Source organism: Copadichromis virginalis, linkage group LG4 (genome assembly GCF_057382275.1).
Source record: "Copadichromis virginalis isolate Kocher_CV1m ecotype Utaka linkage group LG4, C_Virginalis_male_GT1.1, whole genome shotgun sequence".
Classification (NCBI taxonomy): Eukaryota; Metazoa; Chordata; class Actinopteri; order Cichliformes; family Cichlidae; genus Copadichromis; species Copadichromis virginalis.
The window spans coordinates 35,720,182-35,740,337 of NC_140621.1; the positions used below are offsets into that span (position 1 = coordinate 35,720,182).

Sequence of the window (20,156 nt, forward strand, 5' to 3'; positions counted from 1 at the left end):
TCGTAGTTTGAGCTTTTGTGCTGAAAAGTTGGATGTGACAGCCACATGTGACTCAGCCCAGTCAAAGAAAACCTTTTGTGTAAATGAGACAGCGACCTCAGTACATGGCGCTGTTTTCTATGTCAGGTAAAGAAGGACTGGGTTGTCTGCAGGTTTAGCTGATAATCTCTCATGATTCTTACAAAATCTTCTCGCTGTCATGGAAACGCCAACGGGCAAGAAAGACCAACAAACACCACCCTACAGTTCCATCCTTTGTTAATTCTGCTCCATGCAGCAATAATTTACATCCGACGCTGAACATTGAGGTTAACGACTGATAATACCAGATTAGAAAGTTCATTCCTCTCTACATCCAAAGACAATTTTCTCTAAAGCAGACCATTTGTTAGCTTCCTTGGTTTGTCTTCTTTGGGAGCTGCAGTCCAGGTAAAGGTAAGTGAATGCCACATCACCCACATGGGAACAGGTACAGTAACATATGATACTGTAAATTCTATATAAAACACTGTCTATATGAAATTAAAGGCAACTAAAATGTGCTCACATCTAAAGCAAAGTGGACTTTTCTTAGCTGCTTGCACAGATTTTGTTTTCTGGTCTCTGATTGGTTGGCTGTTTGTCAAACCAGTGAGGTAACAGATGCCCTGTCTTTAGGGGGAGGGATCGAAAGGCAGTTGAAAACAAACTGTACAAACTACAACTACACCACATCAACTCTCCCAAGACCTCTGAGATCAACCAGGACCAGGAACCATGTCCAGTTCTGGTAAATATATTTTAGTTGCATTGAGGTTGTAAACCAGCAGAGCAATGCCATTTCTCTTCCTGTTACTGTTTTCAGGTCTTATTACCCACCAGAAACTTCTCACTTATCACAGTACATCCTACACTTTGATATATTTTAATGCTAATCTTTTTCACCTGCAAACGTTAGCTTGCTGTCTTTGAGTTATTTTAGTCTTGTGGACCTAACTTCCCAGCAACATACACATGCTGCTTCAGCTCACAATTACTGGCTTATGCTGATGTTACATTGTTACATTACTCGTTCATGCATGTGCATAAAAGTCTAGAGATTTCTGTCTGATAACTTTATCGTGAACTGACACCAAAAATGTCCAGTGTGGCAAAAATAAAGCAAAACCATGTAAATGATATTATTGTAGAGTCTAACGTCCAGTATAAAGTGACTGTTAATAAATAAAAGTGTGAGTATCACAGCAGCTTACATGTTCATTTTTAAGAGCTTTGATCAAACAATAGCTGCTATTTGCAACATTTTACATTGTTTTGACAAAATTAATTAATTGGATGTTTTTTTGTTTTTCCATAGAACAGCTGTTAATGGCTCATAACTGACGATTTACTGAATTATAAAGAGTTCAGCTGTAGACTGATTTCTTTGCACTGCTGAATTGATTAATTTTCTACTTAATGGTTCAAAATCTTTTGAGCTTTTACTAAGAAATTACATTCACTATGAAAGTATGGTTCACTGAGCCTTGATTACTCAATATTAAAGGAGAAATTAAATCTAATTTCTGACGTTTATCAATTGGAAAAATATGTAATTATAATATTTTGGGACTCTCTTACATTTAAAATTGAATCGTATTCCCAGGCCAGTAAACTAAAGTGTGACAATCTTCAGTGCTCCGAAAACATTTGCCATGTGTAGTGAAAGGTTTGGACCTTAAGTGTAGATTTGAATAGTAAATAAATAAAAACTAACCTTTATTTTGGCGACGATGAATTCAAACAACTGGCAGCAAACATTATCAACAAATCAAGTGGGGAAAAATTCACAGGAAGACAAAAGACAGGAATGGAAAGCAAATAGTAACGATGAGCACATTCAAACTCAGGCTTTAAGTACACGGGAGGCTAATGTGGGAAAACGACACAGCAAGGTAGAAACAGGTGAAACAGGTAACAAGACAAGACATGCTCACTCAGGCTTTAAGTACACGGGAGGCTAATGTGGGAAAACGACACAGCAAGGTAGAAACAGGTGAAACAGGTAACAAGACAAGACACGCTCACTATCTGATTCAGTCCAGGGGCTGTTTGCATAGAGCCCTGCTGCCTGATGCAGGCAGTGTACAAAGATCATCAAACGAGATGAAATTAAAGACAAACACAATATGTAACTTTTAAATTAAGGTGTTTATTATTTTGTTTGGGTGTTTGGGGGGAAACCCAAACCTGACTGCCTCCTTGCCTTGTTATAACATAAAGTAACAGTGGTGTATCACGCTGACGAGACAAAAGCTAGACTTTTTGGAAGGTGCATCTCCGGTTACATTTGGAGTAAAACTAAAAAGTCCACCTCTGAACTGCTTAAGAAAAGAAAATGAAGACTTTGGTGTGGCCTAGTCAAAGTCCTGACCCGAATCTGATGAAGCCGACTGAGATGCTGTAGCATGACAGTCAAACGGCGGCTCCAATGTGACTGAATTACAACAAGTCTGCAAAGATGAGTGGCTCAAAATTCCTCCACAGCTGTAAAACACTCATTGCCAGTTAATGCAAATGCTGTAATAATTAACACCTTCATTTAGAAACTGCATTTTGTGTTTATTTGTGTTATCTTTGTCTAATATTTTAATTTGTTTGATGATCTGAAACATTTAAGTGTGAAAAACATACAACAAATAGGATCAATTTAAGCTAATGTCAGTTGTTGTTGTCTAGATCAGTCACACTGTGACTGCTGCAGTGTTGATGTGTGATGAATGTCGTGTAAATTCTCAAACAGGGCCGACAAAGCTGAGGATTATCCTCGTTGGGAAGACTGGAGCTGGGAAGACTTCAACCATCAACACGTTCCTGGGTAAACCTGCTGTGAAGAAGAACCCCCTTCTCTCAGATACAACACCGTGCAAGACGGAGACGGCACAGTTTGGACAACAAAAACTGGTTTTAATTGATACTCCTGGTCTGTGCCACACCAAGTATAAAAGAGAGGAAGTGCTGAATAAGATCACTGCATCCGCGTTTGAGGCTGGTCGGGGTCCTCATGTGTTCCTGTATGTGCAAGAATGGGTGGGAGATAACACACAAGACGAGAAACGAGTGGAAGCCCTGAAGAAGATGTTTGGCGAAGCGTCAGGGCCTTACTTTTTCCTCTTGATGACTGTAGATGGAGCTAAGGATGAGGATAAGATAGCAAAGTTTACTGAGAGAGTTCTTTTTAAAACAGAGAACTATTGTGTCCTTAACAAGACAGGTGAAAAAGACCAGAAAACTGAAAAGGTAAAGGAGCTGGTGGACAAAATCAATCAGGTGATGCAAACTAACAAGGCAGAGGGCAAAGAATATTACACCAAGGAAATGTTGGAAGAACATATGAAACAAAAACATAAGGTCAGTGATGCAAACAGGGACCTGACCTCTGGGGTTAAGGGTTTGTTAGCTTCTATGCTGGGTGAAGAATTAGCTCAGAAAGTGATACAGTTTAATTCTGACCTGGCAGAGAAGTTTGATAAATGGCTCTGACTGTAGCCGTGCAACAGCCACTTACAACATCCAGCACGATGAAAAGGATCAGCGAGGGTCATGAGACTTTTTCTTAAACTGATTATGTGACTTAAAGCCTTCAGACTGAGTTTGAAGAAACGACATTAAACATCCTTTGATGCATTAACGACCATCCAGCCCTGTTTTTAATGCAGCGCCGCCCGAAGATCACGAGCGTCCAAACCTGATGAACGATGTTGTTGCACAGAGCGTCTCTGAGTGTTGATGTCACTGTGCTGTAGATGATGATGAGCATTATTCTGAAATTGTTCTCCAGTTTGTAGATGCAGGTTTGTGCTGATTGGTGAGCTTTTATTTCTGACGCTGCGTCTCTCACCCTGATCGAGACAACCAGCGGTTTCCTCTCAGTACCTCTGAGACGTGTTGACATCGTCATTTCATATGTATTCTTCATGATTTTTAATGTTCCCCTTCTGTTTTTCTTCACATTTGAATGTTTTTGGAGTTAGGTTCGGACACATTGGCAGTTTACTTTCATGCTTTTGATCGATTAAAACTGTGAACATTTTTGCTGCTGCAGGACTTGTTAAAGTTGCTTCCTTATATGTTTTTTCTACAGTTTGTTAAATTTGCAGAAACAATGATAAAATGTCCAAATTAAAATAAATTGGCCTTTTAAATGTCACCTGTCCCGACTCTCTTTCTACTCGTGTGCTGTTTTTTTCTGTTATAACGTTAGATTGCCGAGTGCTGCAACTTTATTCCAGCATTAGTTGGGATGTAAGTATAAAGGAACGAGCTCTTTATGCGCAGGTATTTATGGCTGCAGCTGTATTACCAATGCTAACATTCTCTTATTTTGAAAAGCATTGATACGGCCTCTCTTTCCCCTCTTGTCCACAGCTCATATAGCTCAGCGCACACACAGGCATGCATTAGACTGGATCGTTAGCCTCACTTCTATAAACTTGATTAATTTTGTAAAGAACAATTCTCACACACAAACAACGAGTCCTCTTCAGCTCTGCGGTTCAGAGTCAGCAGCAGCTGAGATTTAATCATGTGGAGTTTATCAGCACTGACAGAGACATTCAGGCTCTGACTCAGCTCCTGTCCTCCTGCTGTGACCTGAAACAGCCTCAGTGCTCCATGTTTATGCCTCAGGTCCTAAAATGCATCAGAGGTTTGTGAGACCAGCTCTGCTGAGTTAGTGATGTCTCTGTTGCCTGTCCATACAAACATAACAAATGTTAATTATGTTCGAGTATTGTTAATGACTGAGGGCGGGAGTAATGTGGACACTGCTCCAGTCTGTCGTGGTGAAGCAAGGAGGGGAAAGTAAAGCTGTCAGTTTACCTGTTCCTGGTCTCATCTGTGCTCATGAGCTTTGGGTAGTGAAGAAATGAAAGTGTGAATACAAGAAATGAGTTTGCTCTAGAGGATGGAGTGATGCGGTCAGGAGTTCAGTCAACAGCAGCACACTGACGTGGTTTGGGCACCTGACGAGGATGCTTCTGGCAGCTTCCTGTGTGAGGCGTTATGAGCATGTCCATATGAAAGGAGACACCTGGGCAGACTGAGGACACTGCTCCTGAAGACATAAGAAATTATGTCTCTGGGTGACTTGGTGTCTCGCTAGAAATAAGTGCTTGGGTTAAGGAGGTCTGGGCATCTCTGCTGAGACCACTGCCTTCATCATCTGGACCTGGAGAAGAGGCAGAAAATGGTTGGATGGATGTGGCAACTGTGTCAATCAGCTAAATGTGGCACTGCTGCCTGACCCCCAGATCTGTCAGACCCCATCAGGATCCCCCTCAGAGCTGAGGACGCCATCATCCACCTGATGCCTGTTATCGGACCCGGAGTTAGCAACATCCCCCAAAAACCCGAAGAGGAGAGTCCTGGCCCCTAGCCCTGCCAGTGTAGCAGGAATGATGAGGATGATGATGCAGCAGCAGCCGTTCTTCTCTGCGTGAGTAGCTTAATGTTGTTCGTGTGTAATTTACGTTGAGTAGGCTAACCACGTTATTACATTAATGCATGTAAGGTGAACTAGCAAACATCATCATAGCTACATGCGGCTGTCTTCTTGTTTGATGGCAGATGCTCCCTTCACCCTGGCCAAAAAGGCTAAAATGACCAAAGAAAAAGTGGAAAACAGTTAAACATGAGAGGTTTTTGGACAAAGTTTGTGTTCTCCATTCTTTAAGCACCGGTTTGAGCACCGTTTAACCCTTGTGTGGTGTTCATATTTTTGTTACTCAGCCAGTGTTCATGGGTCTGGTGGACCCGCTAGAGTTTTGGCTTTCCAAATTAACACTATCAAACAATTTTATGTTAAATTACTCAACAGATGTTTACTTCATCCCAATTACAAGACATATGAACAGCAAACATGGTTAATTTTTTCCCTTTACCTTTGTTAGATCACATTGATGAATTAATGTGCTTCTCGTTTTTCTTTTATATAAAATGTTATAAATAAATCAGTTATAATCAAGTGGAGTGAGTGGAAAGACACAACACATTTACACGTGAAAAAATAATTAATTGTTTAATTTTTCTTTTGAAAAAAACTGAACACGGGTCTCACAGACCCGAACACCATACAAGGGTTAAGCACCGGCACCGTTTCAAAAGTACCGGTTTGGCACCGGTATCGGATAAAACCTAAACGATACCCATCCCTAGTTAAAACACCACTGCACTTTACAGGAAGAGCCAGAATCGTCTCTGAGGTCTTAACATCTGTCGGACAATGCTCAGGATTTTCTATGATTTTCTATGAGTCTGTTGTGGCCAGTACCATCATCTGTGCTGTTGCATGCTGGGAAAGCAGGTCAAGGGTCACAGATGCTAACAGACTCAATAAACTGATCAAAATGCAGTAATGTTGTAGGGATGGAGCTGTAAAGTTCACCTAATGCACAGCACACAGAGCAGTACACCCTCTTGCACATGCTCGACTGTAAAAATAACAAATAACAAAGTTCTACAGTTTAGAGTAAAATGTCAATCATATATATTTACTCTCTGTAATATTTTGCATATTTATATTTCTTAAATTTTGTCAGTTTCTTTGTAAAATATTTGTATTATTTGATTTAGTTCAGTCTGTTCTTATTGTCTTGGAGCAACTATAACCATATCATTTCTTCTGGGATTAATAAAGTATTCTGATTCTGAGCAAGGTTTTAGTCTCCCACCATGGTTTTATCCAACACTGACAGATAAATGCTCCGTGAAAAGGCTGCGTTAGGACACTGGCTGTGGTTAATAACCTGGGTTACAGACCGAGTGTACGTGATCTTTGGTGTTTGTTTTTCCTCCTTGCCTTTTAGTTTACGTTTCACTAACAGCTACAGTCAGCTGTGTCACCATCCACCTCTCAGTTAAAGAGACCACGCCCCTAATTATGCAGACTTAAAGCCTTAGTTGAAGCAGGTGCGTTGTAAAAAGCTCAGTGCAGGAGCCTCTGCTGGACATTAGAGGAACTGCAGGTTTTGGTGCTTCAGTGCTGATGGTTCATCTCATCCTGACATTTGATCTGAATAACAAACACATTAATGCTGTTTTATTGTGATGTTTCCTGCTGTCGTCAGAAGGTTAAGTGTGAGGAGGCAGACCTGTGGAAATGCACTCTGATGATGCACTTTTTTCAGCCTTCTGATTGGTTTCTTTCAGCCGGACTTCTGATTGGACAGCTGAAGTTTAGGGGAGGGAACCAGGAGCAGACTTGAATATAGAGGTGAGTTGGAAATGTAAACAGTCAGAAGAAGACATGGATGGTCGTACTGCAGTGGAGGTACTGATTGATCCACAGCCCATGGGTGAGTGTATTTGTCCTGCAGTGATCCTCAGGCTGGTGTGTGCTTTGAGTTTTGGGACAGTCATTATTTCCTGAAACATAAAACAGGAGCAGCTCTTTGCTTAAATCACTGGGACACGATTTCAGTTTCAGTCTGAAATGTTTTTTAGTTCACACATGTTAGGTTTGTTCATTTACTCTCAGTCTAAAGCTTGATCAGCACCAAGCTGCACTCAAAGAAATCATTTCTGATTTTTAAGCTGTAAAGATTTTATATCACAGATAAGAGGAAAATAACCAAATGAATCTCATATGACTCTTAATATTTGAGTCAATAATAGAAATTATAAATATGTAATAATTCAAGTTTTATAAAACTCTGAGCTGATGAGTTGATATTAATAAAAGTTTTAAATGTATCATCTGCTCATGAAATAAAACAGTTTCTGTTTTTTTAATGTGAATATTTTTATCGCACTTTTAAAACAAAGTTGTTCAATAATCAGATCCTTTCATTTTATAGAAAAACTATTGATGAGCTGTAAAATCATCATCAGGTGATCTGACAGTAAAGGTGATAAAGTCAGCGTTCAGTCCTGATATTTTAGGAGGCTTTATGATGGTGAGATGATTTTTTATTCTGGTATTTCTGGACGTTTTCTGTTTCAGTCAGTTCAAATCTATCGTGACAGCATTTCGCCGCCATTTTCCTTGCGATCCTCTAAACGTCTCGAACCTGTGCGGTTAAATCCGTCACATCTACGACTTTAAACTATAAATGTGATGAAATCAGTTTCTGTGGATTCACTGAAGTCTTTGTTCTTGGAGTGAAGCTGAAGCTTCTTCATATTTGGTTCTGGACACTCGGACTTCTTCACCTCTGTTCAAACTTCCTGGTAAGTAAACTGATTTATTAACAACAGTTTGATTTTTAATATGATGAAATAAACGAGGGTGACAGCGAGCAGTTAACCAGCTTTACTTTGGTATCAGTAGCATTAGCTTTTGTGTTGATGTTAATCCAGCTAATAAACTGTAATATGCAAATGCTATAAATGAACTTTTAAACCTGACTTTGGTCCAGTTCTCTCATTTTCACTGCCTTGTTGTGTCTGTCGGTCTTTAGATGCAGTTCTCTCCTCGTTGGTAAGGATGCAGACTTTCTTTTCAGCAATAATTTTCAGATCATGAGTTGAATATTTTTGTAAACACTAAATGTTTCATGTAAAAAGTCCTGACTCCTCTTCATGTTTAATCCTCTGCAGCTTCTATCAGATTCAGTCTGCAGCGATGTGGAACCGAGTCTGAAATAATTCTCCTTTGGTGAGTGCAAAGTTCTCAGACATGAACAAACTTATATGGAGGTTTTATGACTCTTTACAGACACAGGTTATATAAAGCAGGATCACAGTGACGGCTTCATGTTCTGACGCTTCTCTGAAACACTTCCTGTTAAATCTGTTACTCCCAGTATTTCAGTGTATCACAGATACGTTAAACAGCTGGTAGCTGTCCACAGACGAGACCCAGGCCTTCCATTAAACTTCATGAGTGGCCGTTACCTGCTGGCATAGCAGCTGTTTGTACTGATGACCCAGAATGAAGCTTCTATGTGCACACCTGTGCTCCGCCTCAGCATCGCCCAGCTAAATCTGTGTGCCATCGATTTACTCAAGTTTCCAGAGGACATAAAAATAATGAAGTCCATGTCACATTCAGTCCAAAAACCTTTCTTCAAATGTTGATCTCAATCCTAACAGTGACATTTTGTAGTTTTATTGAATAACACTGAATTCAAACAGTGACCACATCCCTTCATTTTTATATTTTATGAATAAACCTGATTATATCCATGTGAAACAATGAGTGTGATTTGTCCTCATATGTCTCGGGTCTGTTTTTTACAGAAGCTCCATCATCGGCTCCGTTTATTTAAAGAGCAGATGAAGATAACAGGCGTCATATGGGCAAATCAAATTTGTTCTATTTTCAAACAAAAGCGATATCATGAAGTCTAAAGGTTCTGCCTTTTAAATGTTTTTTATGAGACAGTGTCAAAATAAGACCATTTTTATTGATTCTCATTTTGTTTTGTCTTTTAAGCCACAGTGGGACTCCATAAACAGTTTCATGGCCGAAGTGTATCTCTACAGGACGAGACACTCAATAGAAAGATTGTTGTGTCTGGATGTCACTCTGAAACAGGTCGTGTGATAAATACTGAACTCTGGGCCATCTCTGTCCCATCTTTGCCAAACCATGTGCCATATTTTATTTGGGATTTTTGGTTAGAGTTGGGAGCCTAAACTGGGCTCTACATCTGCAGATGCACCAGAGCATGCCCGGTCAACAGGACCCCACCAGAGGCGGAGCCAGCCATTTTATACACCCGGGCTTAGCCCTATCCGGTCTTTAAGTGATGACGTGACAAATCCTACTTCCGGGCCTAAAGTAGTCTGCCTTTAATACGGCTTTTGTGTTGTTAACATGTTTAATGTTTTGTATTTTCTTCAATTTAATCTCAAAAAGCTCCTAAAACAGTCAGTGATCACTGTTGACCTCCCTCGGCTTTTATTACCGCTAATCATTTATTTAAGCTCAGTTTTTTTTTTTTTTGTATTGTATTGTATTGTATCTTTATTTCAGACATATGCAGAAAAAACAACAACAATAGTTTTAACAGTTTTAACCTTACGATGTAGCTACAGCCCAGGGATTCCAAACCCCCTCAGTCAGGACATGCTATATTGTATTTAGATGGAAGCTAGCGAGCTAACTTCCTTTAAAACTTCCTAACTTCCTTTCCCCTTCCATCAGTACATAACTGAAACCGATTTAGAGAGTTTGTTTAGCCGTGGAGGGTAACAACAGAAAGTATGAAATAAACACACATGTAAGCAAGGGCTGGGCGATATATCGAGTTTTTTAAAAATATCGATATATTTTTATATGAGATATAAGATGTGACAATATCTTTTATATCGATATAGTCTATGTTACGTTATAATTATAGTTGTGGAGCCACAAGTTTGCCTCTCTTTCATCCACTTTTGTCTTTACGCAACGTTACTCGACCTTGCCTCTCCTTCACTGAACACAACTCCCCCTCCTTCCCCATCGCTTCACCTGCAGGCAGCGACAAGATGGACACGGCAAATCTCCGTTAACGAGTTACTGCGCATCGCCCCATGCGTGGGGCTGGACGGCATCAACGTGTTAACGAGCTAACCACGCTAACAAGCTAACCACGCTAACGAGCTAACCACGCTTTTTGTTATGCACAAAAACAACAGTTTTCTTTTATTTATGGAGCATTATTATTTAATAAATGCTGATAATGTCATGGTCCTGCGACCATGGTCGTGTCCAAATTCATGGGCTGCATTCTCCTGAGGACCCGGCCTTCGCGGTCTACGTGGGCCGGGTCCTCAGAAGATCGGGTAGGCCGGAAGTAAACGGCCGTGAAATTGGACGGTCTAGCCTTCTGATTAGCGTCACCGCTGTCTCGGTGGAGTTTAATAAACTCAGCCGTCTGCTCCTTGCTGTCTAAAATATAACAGGACACTGGAGTAAACTCTCGGCCATCTCACACTTCTGTTTAATCAGTTTTCTGTTTGACGTTTAGTCAGCTGTGTAAAAACCAAGGAGGAACCCACCCGGGGGATTAATAAAGTTTTATTTTATCTAATCTAATAACTTTAATCTCAGCCAAACCGATTTACTCACGAACAAACAAAACACTGAAAAAAGCCCAACAATAACATTTTTAGGTTGTCTAAGTGACTTATATATTACGTTTGTCACGGCCGGGCGGGTTACACACAGTAATTCGGCGTGCCCGTGTGGCGTGCTGGCTAGACCCAAGCGCGGCGAAGGCTAGCGGTGGGTTTGGAGCAGGCACGCAGTTATTCTAGTAACGATCAGTGCACGAAGCGTGGCTTCGGAACGGTCGTTACCGACAGAGAGCGAGCGGAGCCGGGAAGAGAAAAAGGATTGAAGGGATAATCACTCACGGTTGCTGAATCAGGCGGAGACTGACGTCGGCAGAGTTTCGGAGCGCCTGACACGAAGAGAATGATGTCTGAGCGGCGAACAGGTGGGTGGCGTCTCTCTTTTAACCCCGGCCCCGTGATCAGCTGATCACAGCTGATCACCGGCTGACAACGTTTAACCCGAGCAGCGAAAGTCCGCGGTGATCTGAAAATGATGTGCCGGGAGTTGTGCCATTCTCGGCCGCATCAGTAACCCTCGAGCTCCCGGCTAGCTATCGAGCTGGTGGGTAGCAGACGTCTCCGAAAACGTCGAAGCACTTTAGCAAAGATGCGATATCTTGATAAACCGAGCAGATATTTGATGTTTACACAGCTACTTTCTCGCCTGAAAATATGTTAAAAGTTTATTTCGTGACCCAGAAAGATTAATAAGAGTAATTTTTAAAACTTAGTAGCGGCCGCCATTAGCCGGAAACTGGAGCTTGGCTGGGCCGCGCTATGAATTCTGGGATATGGTGGGCCACGAAGGACACACCCGACCCATCCTTCAAATTCGGAAAAAGGAGCACGCATTTGTCGGCTGCATTCGGAGGGGTCTACGAATTTGGACAGCCTTCGGCGCGTCGCTGTGACGTAATCGGTCTACAAATGCGGCCTCAGGAGAATGCAGCCCATGAATTTGGACACGACACATGACTCAGTGACTTTATGTTTATGTACTTATTGTTATTACTTTCATTATTATTCATGGCTGTTTTTGGATGGTTTGTGTTTGGGATTTTAGACACTGGGTTCTGGGTTTGTGCTCCCTCTGTTGGTCCCTGGTGTTAGTGTTCCCCTGTCTCGTCAGGTTAATCAGGTCCAGCTGTTTCCCCCATCTGTGTGTGATTTCCCAGTGTCTCTTTGTGTATTTATAGCGTGTGATTTCCTCTGCTCCTCGTCGCGTCGTCTGTGTTCCTACCTGTGTTCATCCTCTGTGTTACCCTGCGTACTCTGCATCTACCCTGTGAAATCCTCTGCGTGCTCTCCCTGCTGTTCTCCCTTCGTGTTCAGGTTTGCCACTCCTTTGTGTAGTTTCACCCAGTTTAGTTCATCCGTAGTTCTGTTTTGCCATCTCCTCTTTATGTTTGTTATTATCAATAAATCACCCTCACACCTGAATGAGTGCTGCGCTTTGAGTCCTCCTTCCACTCTCCACACGGCCGCTGCCCCGGACCGTGACAGTACGACGCGACCACAACATGGACCCAGCAGCGCTTAATCCATCCAGGGAACTACGGGAAAATCTCATCGATGCCACACAGGAGCTGATCGACCTGTGGCTGGAAAGCCCGGGTGGCACGTCCCAGTGCGCTGTAGAGAGGCGGCTACAGCGTCTGGTGACCGGTCTCCCATGGCTTCTGGGCTCGCTTTGTTCGTGGGAGCGGGAGTTCCTCCTTCTGGACCTCGGTCTTCACCCCCCGTCTGCTTTTACTTCCGAGCAGTCCGAGGCGGTGAGCGAGCGACATGTTCTGGCTTCCCCAGATTCCGGGACTCTGTTTTCTGGGGCTATCCAGAGCGGGATGGGAGACTGTTCGGATCGCTTACCCACCTTCGTGGTAACGGACCCTTCGCAAGTGGGCGTGTACAGACCCTCTGTGAAACCGAGAAACTGTTTCTCTGCCGCTCCTTCTGAGCCAGGACTCTATCACCATTCTCCGGCTCAGTTCTGTGTCCAGCCACAAGCTTCCCAGTCTGTAGCTCAACCATTAGCCTCCCTTAAGCCACAATTTTCACACTGTTTTTCCACCGCCGTTTCTGAGCAGGGAGACAAACTGTTACATTACGGACCTGTTCCTCAACAGCTGGCAACATTAGTGACTGTTACTCACTCCGGGGCTTCCCCAGAGGCGGGGTTGCTGCCCTCAGCTTACTCTGGACCCCTGGTGGCCAAGATGCCAGCTGTGAACTGCACCGGGCTGTCACTGCCTGAGCAGGGTCAGTGCTCTGCGCAGCTGCAGCCCTCCGTATGTGTGCCAGAGGCCCACGTGCCTACTGGTTTTGTTTCACATGTGCCAGAGGCCCACGTGCCTACTGGTTTTGTTTCACATGTGCCAGAGGCCCACGTGCCTACTGGTTTTGTTTCACATGTGCCAGAGGCCCACGTGCCTACTGGTTTTGTTTCATGTGTGCCAGAGGCCCACGTGCCTACTGGCTTTGTTTCATGTGTGCCGGGGGCCCCGGTGCCCACTGGTTCTGCGGCTGTTTCGCCTGCTGGGGGGCCCGAGGAGCCCGTCCAGCCTCCTGTTTCGCCTGCTGGGGGGCCCGAGGAGCCCGTCCAGCCTCCTGCTTCGCCTGCTGGGGGGCCCGAGGATCCCGTCCGGCCACCTGTGGCTGCTTCTCCACCTGTGGCTGCAGCGCCGCCTCCTGCAGTATCATCACCTGCAGCGCTACCACCTGCTACTGCCACGCCTCAGCCTGAAGCTTCAGCCTCGCCTGGTTCTGGTCCAGCTTCATCCTCACCTGGCCCAGCTTCAGCTTCAGCGTCTGCTTCGCCTAGCCCAGCTTCAGCTACAGCTTCATCCACGCCTGGCCCGGCTTCATCCACGCCTGGCCCGGCTTCATCCTCGCCTGATTCTGGTCCAGCTTCATCCTCACCTGGCCCAGCTTCAGCTACAGCGTCAGCTTCGCCTGGCCCAGCTTCAGCTGCAGCTTCTTCATCGCCTGGCCCGGTTTCATCCTCGCCTGGCCCGGTTTCATCCTCGCCTGGCCCGGTTTCATCCTCGCCTGGCCCGGTTTCATCTTCGTCTGGTCCGACTTCATCTTCGTCTGGTCCAGCTTCAGCTTCATTTTCGTCTGGTCCATCATCAGCATCATCAGCATCGTCTGGTCCATCATCAGCATCATCAGCATCGTCTGGTCCAGCCTCCGTGTCTGCATCCTCGCCTGGTCCAGCCTTCGTGTCTGCATCCTCGTCTGGTCCAGCCTTTGTGTCTGCATCATCATCTCCGCCTGCTGCGGTCCCGGCTTCCGTGCCCTCAGCCTCGCCTGGCCCAGCCTCGTTTGGGTCTGGAGCTAAACGGCCGTTTTCTGGACCGCTGGCTAGGCTACCGGCCGAGCGCCGTCGCCTGACTGGCCGCCGTTGCCTTCCGCACGGCCGGCCCCCGGACCGCCATCGCCTGTGTGGCCGCCGTTGCCTTCCGCACGGCCGGCCTCCTGAACTCTTTACGTGCCGCCGTTGCCTTCCGCACGGCCGGCCTCCTGAACTCTTTACGCGCCGCCGTTGCCTTCCGCACGGCCGGCCTCCTGAACTCTTTACGCGCCGCCGCTGCCTTCTTCGTGGACGGCCTCCTGAACTGTGCTTTGGACTCTGCTCCCCTGTGGGTTTTGTGTTCATCTTTGTTTTGGGACTCTGGGGCCTCCGTCCGTGGTCGTGGTCCGGTCCCTCCGTCCTGGGCCCCCTGCCGCCCGCCCGGATCTGGTGGTGTGTTTCTGTGGCTGTCGGGGGCCAGCCCTTGAGGGGGGGGGGGTACTGTCATGGTCCTGCGACCATGACTCAGTGACTTTATGTTTATGTACTTATTGTTATTACTTTCATTATTATTCATGGCTGTTTTGGGATGGTTTGTGTTTGGGATTTTAGACACTGGGTTCTGGGTTTGTGCTCCCTCTGTTGGTCCCTGGTGTTAGTGTTCCCCTGTCTCGTCAGGTTAATCAGGTCCAGCTGTTTCCCCCATCTGTGTGTGATTTCCCAGTGTCTCTTTGTGTATTTATAGCGTGTGATTTCCTCTGCTCCTCGTCGCGTCGTCTGTGTTCCTACCTGTGTTCATCCTCTGTGTTACCCTGCGTACTCTGCATCTACCCTGTGAAATCCTCTGCGTGCTCTCCCTGCTGTTCTCCCTTCGTGTTCAGGTTTGCCACTCCTTTGTGTAGTTTCACCCAGTTTAGTTCATCCGTAGTTCTGTTTTGCCATCTCCTCTTTATGTTTGTTATTATCAATAAATCACCCTCACACCTGAATGAGTGCTGCGCTTTGAGTCCTCCTTCCACTCTCCACACGGCCGCTGCCCCGGACCGTGACAGATAATTTATTTTTGAGTAGTTTTTTTCATGTACATCTATGCTGTATGTTAATAAAAGTGCCTGTGTGACATCTGGGACACAGCTTTGACTAAGAACTCTCTGTTTGTTCTTACTTTATGGCTTTAAAAAAAATATCGAGATATATATCTTATATCGCCATCCAGCTAAAAAATATCGAGATATGAATTTTGGGTCATATCGCCCAGCCCTAATGTAAGCTAAGACTCTCTAAAAAACAGCATTGTTGTTGTTCAGCTTTTCATTTCGCCATTTGTTGATTCACTCGAAGAACAAGTAACGTAATATGGGTCAAGTGATCAGTTTGATATCAATCTTTTGTGATACACCGTCATATTTACATTATTTGTACAGTAGGAATGATTTGCTTTTGTACCTGGTGAAACTAAGCTCTCCTCTGTGCAGCAAACTCGCAGGCAGCAGCTTCTCCCCCCTCGCTCACATGTGTAAGTGCTCAGTCGCCCAGTGCCTGAGCTCGGATCATACCAAAATTAGGGGGGATTTACGACTGTGCGTCATGTAGTTTTTGTTTTATACAGTTGTCAGTCAGGCATCTAACTATGAAACAAATAACACTCCAAGACCCCGGGCTTCTGATAAGATTACCCGGGCTTAAGCCCAGTAAGCCCGGGTTTGACCCCATCCCCCCCCAAAAAAGAAAACATCAGTATATTAATCAGCAGCTTAGAGTTGCTGGTTGCAGCATGCTTTGCTAGCTTTAAGTCAGCTAACTTTACTTGACCAGGAAATTAATCCCGACTCCAGGTTTCTCCAAACTCTAACTATATCCATTCCTGATTAGAGCCACACCTTTTTGTCCTCATGCTGAAGCACACTTGGGTTCTGCTGCAGGACTCTGTAGTGACCTCAAAGTCCCGACCTGAATCCGATTGAGATGCTGTGGCATGACCTTAAAAAGTTGGTTCATGCTCAAAAACCCTCCAAAGATGAGTGGGCCAAAACTCCTCCACAGTGCTGGAAGATTCATTGGCAGTTACAAGGTACATTTGAGATTCAAGAGGTTGTTCTTCCGAAACATGAGATACGAGCACGAGAGATTTTGGGCAATCTTTTTTTGTGTCTCTGCTGAAAGATTTTGTGTTTCCTTGTCTGTGAACGTTCTTAGTCATCGTAGTCTAAGGAGCTTAGAAAGAAAAGCTTCTGGACTTTCTTAAGTTGCTTGAAGACGTTTCACCTCTCATCCGAGAAGGTTCTTCAGTTCTAAGGTCAAATGGTGGAGAGTCCCAGATTTAAGTCCAGTGGCACATGAGCCAAGGTGTGAAAAGCACATGAGCCAAGGTGTGAAACTGGGTGTGGGTCCCAATCAGCCAGAGTTTCGGGTGTGTTCATTGTGAAACCTGGCCCCACCTTATCATGTGATTTCCTGAGGACAGATGGCCCAGGATGTGAGTGGGCGTTAAGGCGTCTGGGAGGGATCTCAAAACTGGAGATAGATGGCAGAGAGTTGGTGTCGTAAACCACCGCCTCTGTTCAAAGATGGTCGCTCACAGTGGACATAGATGGCTTCTTTCACTCCTCTTTCAAACCATCTGTCCTCTCTGTCCAAAATGTGAACATTGGCATCCTCAAAAGAGAGGATCCTCTTTTGAGAATTTCTAAGCTCCTTAGACTTTGTGTTTCCTTGTTAATAAACGCTGATTGTTCATTCCTCCTGCCTTCATGTTTTATATTTCCTTCCTCGCAGCTGCTTTATGATTTATGTCAATGGTGACTGGGACAGTTCTCACATACTAATATTCTTCCAACAGATGACCTGAGGATCGTGCTGTTTGGGAAGACCATGGTTGGTAAAAGTACTCTAGGAAACATCATCATGGGGAACACAGAGACTTCAGACTCAAAGGATTCGTCCAAAGATCGCACACAGAAATCCCACAGCACTGTGGAAGGTCAAAAAGTGGCTGTTGTTGATACTCCAGGTCTGTTTAAACCTGGAAAAGATGAAGATGAGCTGGTGAACGAGATCAAGCGATCCATTGATCTTGCCAGTCCTGGTCCTCATGTGTTCCTGCTGGTGCTGAGGTTCGGTATGATCACCTCTGAAGAATTAGAGGTACTGGAGGTTTTTGTGCGCACCTTTGGCAGACGTGCATTGGCCTACACAACAGTGGTGTTCACCCATAAAAATGAATATAAAAACTATGAAGCTAACATACAGGAGGCTATGATCAAGAGTAAGGATTTCAGAGAACTCATTGAGCAGTGCCAGTGGAGATATTTTGCTTTTAACATTAAAGACGAAAGTCCTGCTCAGGTCACCGAGCTGCTGAAGAAGATAACACCGATGGGAAAAGATTACTTCTACACTCCTGACATGCTCCAAGAGGCTGGAAAACCGGACGAGCAGGACGAAAAACCAAAAACAGCAGAAACAACAGGCAGGCGTGCGCTTCTGGAAAGGAATGGATTGGTGGGAATCATTTTGGGATCTGTGGGGGGATATTTACTTGGAGGTGGTGAGCTGACGTCTACATCGGGAGCTTTACTGGGAGCTTTAGGGGGTTCAGTACTGTCGATGGGAACAACAGCTTTAGCGATGAAGGCCAAAATGCTCACTGAGAAATGCTGCAAAAAGTGAGTTTTTAGTCCTACTGGGGGATTTTGATTTAGTTAAGCTCGTCAAACTGAGTTAACCACATCTAATTTTCATATTTCAGGAAGGGTTTTTAAGACAGAGTCAGTGGTTTGCAGAGTAGTTTACAGTGAAATAAGTACTAACTACCATGGGCGCTTCGGTGTTGGTGGAGGGGAGGGCAACACGATTACTGGATACTTTCATTACTGGGAAACAAACCTAAAACAGAACATCACTTTCCTTTTGGAAGCAGGTTTCCACCTGATGAAAGTACCACTCACAGGAGACAATGTCTCATAATAATGACTCATGTCAGGTGTGAATATATCACAGGAAGTGGACAGTCTGGAAACCTGACCAGAACCAGATGTTTAGCTGTGTTGGAGCATCTAAAAGAAAGTCTGTGAGGCGCTCAGCAGAGAGTGATGAGGAGGAGAACGACCGCGGTGTTTGGATCTGCTGCTGACGTCTCAGAGCTCGATTGTACGAGTTTCCAAAAGCAGCTGAATGAATGGAGGCTCTGAGCTCCACGCTGTGGGACTCCACCACCACCCTGCCAGATGGGAGCTTTTTGTACATGAACACATCATCATTGTACATTATTATATACAACTGAACATTCACCAGGTCACCAGAGTTTAGGGTTCAGGTTTTGTATGAGCCACATGTTAATAAAAAACTAGATGTTAGATTCAGATGATGTTTCTAATATTTTGGCTTTACGATGTTTCCTCTTGTGAGTCTGAAACAACTGAAACAGGATAAAAACAGGTGAAGCCCAACTCTGGATCTGCTGCAGTGACCTGCTGGATGCTAAGTGAACTTTTATCTTCATTAACCTGTGACTGCTTTCACATCCAGTGGTGATCTGTGAGATAACACACAGTCTTTAAATGTCTTTTTGTGTGTTGGACAGATCGATAATCTATCAGTTTGATCAGGTTAGATCCTGCTGGCCGTCACAGACTCTGTTCTACATTCATACAGTTTGTTCTCATTTTAAAGGATTTTTGGGTTTCAGGGTTTTCTTGTGTTTGTTCTCCTGGATAAACTCCATGTTCTCACTTTAGGAGTTTCTACAGGACTGTTTCCTGATACAAATGCAAATGTGTGCTTCAGCTTCAGTGCAGACGGTTTTCACATGTTTGTGGATGGAAACACTTCGGTGTCTTAAACCTGTATATAGATATATATGATATATATTGTTTTCGTGCCTGAACTTGTATAGAAATATATAATCCATTACCTATACTCTAATATGTAATATGCACTCTTATGGCAATGCTAATTTTACTCATACTGTGGTCGCTCGCTATAACACGGTTCACCTTTCGCGACCTCGCTGTTTCGCTGATTTTTTGTGTGCAATTTTGCATAATTTTTTTTGTATCATTGTGTTCTGCGTCCTGATCGACTGTAGACCATTGTCCATCTCCTCCGTGCCCTCTCTCCTGTACAGTACAGAATCACTACATCGATCCTTAGCAGTGTGACTCTGAAGTGCAGTACTGACGTTTTCTCCATGCCTTGCAAGGCACCTGCGGTAGCACTCAAGAGGCAGAGGAAGATGCTAACCATCACACAAAAAGTTGGACTTCTGGACATGCTAAAGCAAGGTAGAAGTTACCGTATTTTTTGGATTATAAGGCGCATTAAGCAAAACAAATCAAAACAAGTCAAACTTTACTGAACTCATTCTTCTTGCGTCCTCCACTTCTGTTTTAGCTGTTTTTTAAAAGCCACCACAGATCCACAGATCTCAGGCTCAAAGGGAGAGACTTCCACAGTCTGGGGGCCACAGTTACAAAACCTCTGTCGCCTTTTGTTTTCAGCCTCGTGTGTTGGACAACCAGCAAGCCCTGATCACATGACCTCAGGGACCTGCTGGGAATGTATGGACGTTCACTGATATATGTTGGTGCTTGTCTATGCAGAGCCCTGAAAGTCAAGGTCAAAACCTAAATATGATGGTCCACAGTATCAAAGGCAGAGGGCCAGACACATGCTGTGTACAAAGAAAAGAATCCATGACTCTAAGGAAACCTCTGCCAAACAGGTCAGAGTCATCATCAGTGTGTATATTAAAATCCTCGACTATAACCAGTCTGGACAGCTTCAAAGTCGAGGATAAAAAGTCGCTGAACTTTAAAAACATGCTGTTCAGGCCAGGTGGACGATACACTACAGCGCTTTATTT

At 44.3% G+C, this 20,156-nt stretch overlaps 2 protein-coding genes across 2 annotated transcripts; both read left to right on the plus strand.

Moving 5' to 3' along the window:
• The first annotated feature begins 709 nt into the window (after window positions 1-709).
• Window positions 710-4,150, plus strand: LOC146712061 (GTPase IMAP family member 4-like). Its single transcript, XM_085455485.1, has 2 exons — window positions 710-769; window positions 2,762-4,150. The coding sequence occupies exons 1-2, from the start codon at window positions 757-759 to the stop codon at window positions 3,499-3,501; spliced, it is 753 nt and encodes a 250-aa protein (XP_085311611.1). The 5' UTR covers window positions 710-756; the 3' UTR covers window positions 3,502-4,150.
• A 13,032-nt stretch (window positions 4,151-17,182) lies between these two features.
• Window positions 17,183-17,986, plus strand: LOC146712062 (GTPase IMAP family member 5-like). The gene has a single exon (XM_085455486.1). The coding sequence runs from the start codon at window positions 17,198-17,200 to the stop codon at window positions 17,960-17,962; it is 765 nt and encodes a 254-aa protein (XP_085311612.1). The 5' UTR covers window positions 17,183-17,197; the 3' UTR covers window positions 17,963-17,986.
• Window positions 17,987-20,156: the final 2,170 nt, after the last annotated feature.

What these genes read in the sequence shown, in the direction of transcription:
- LOC146712062 (XM_085455486.1), top strand. Translation starts at nt 17,198, where the DNA reads ATGGGGAACACAGAGACTTCAGACTCAAAGGATTCGTCCAAAGATCGC.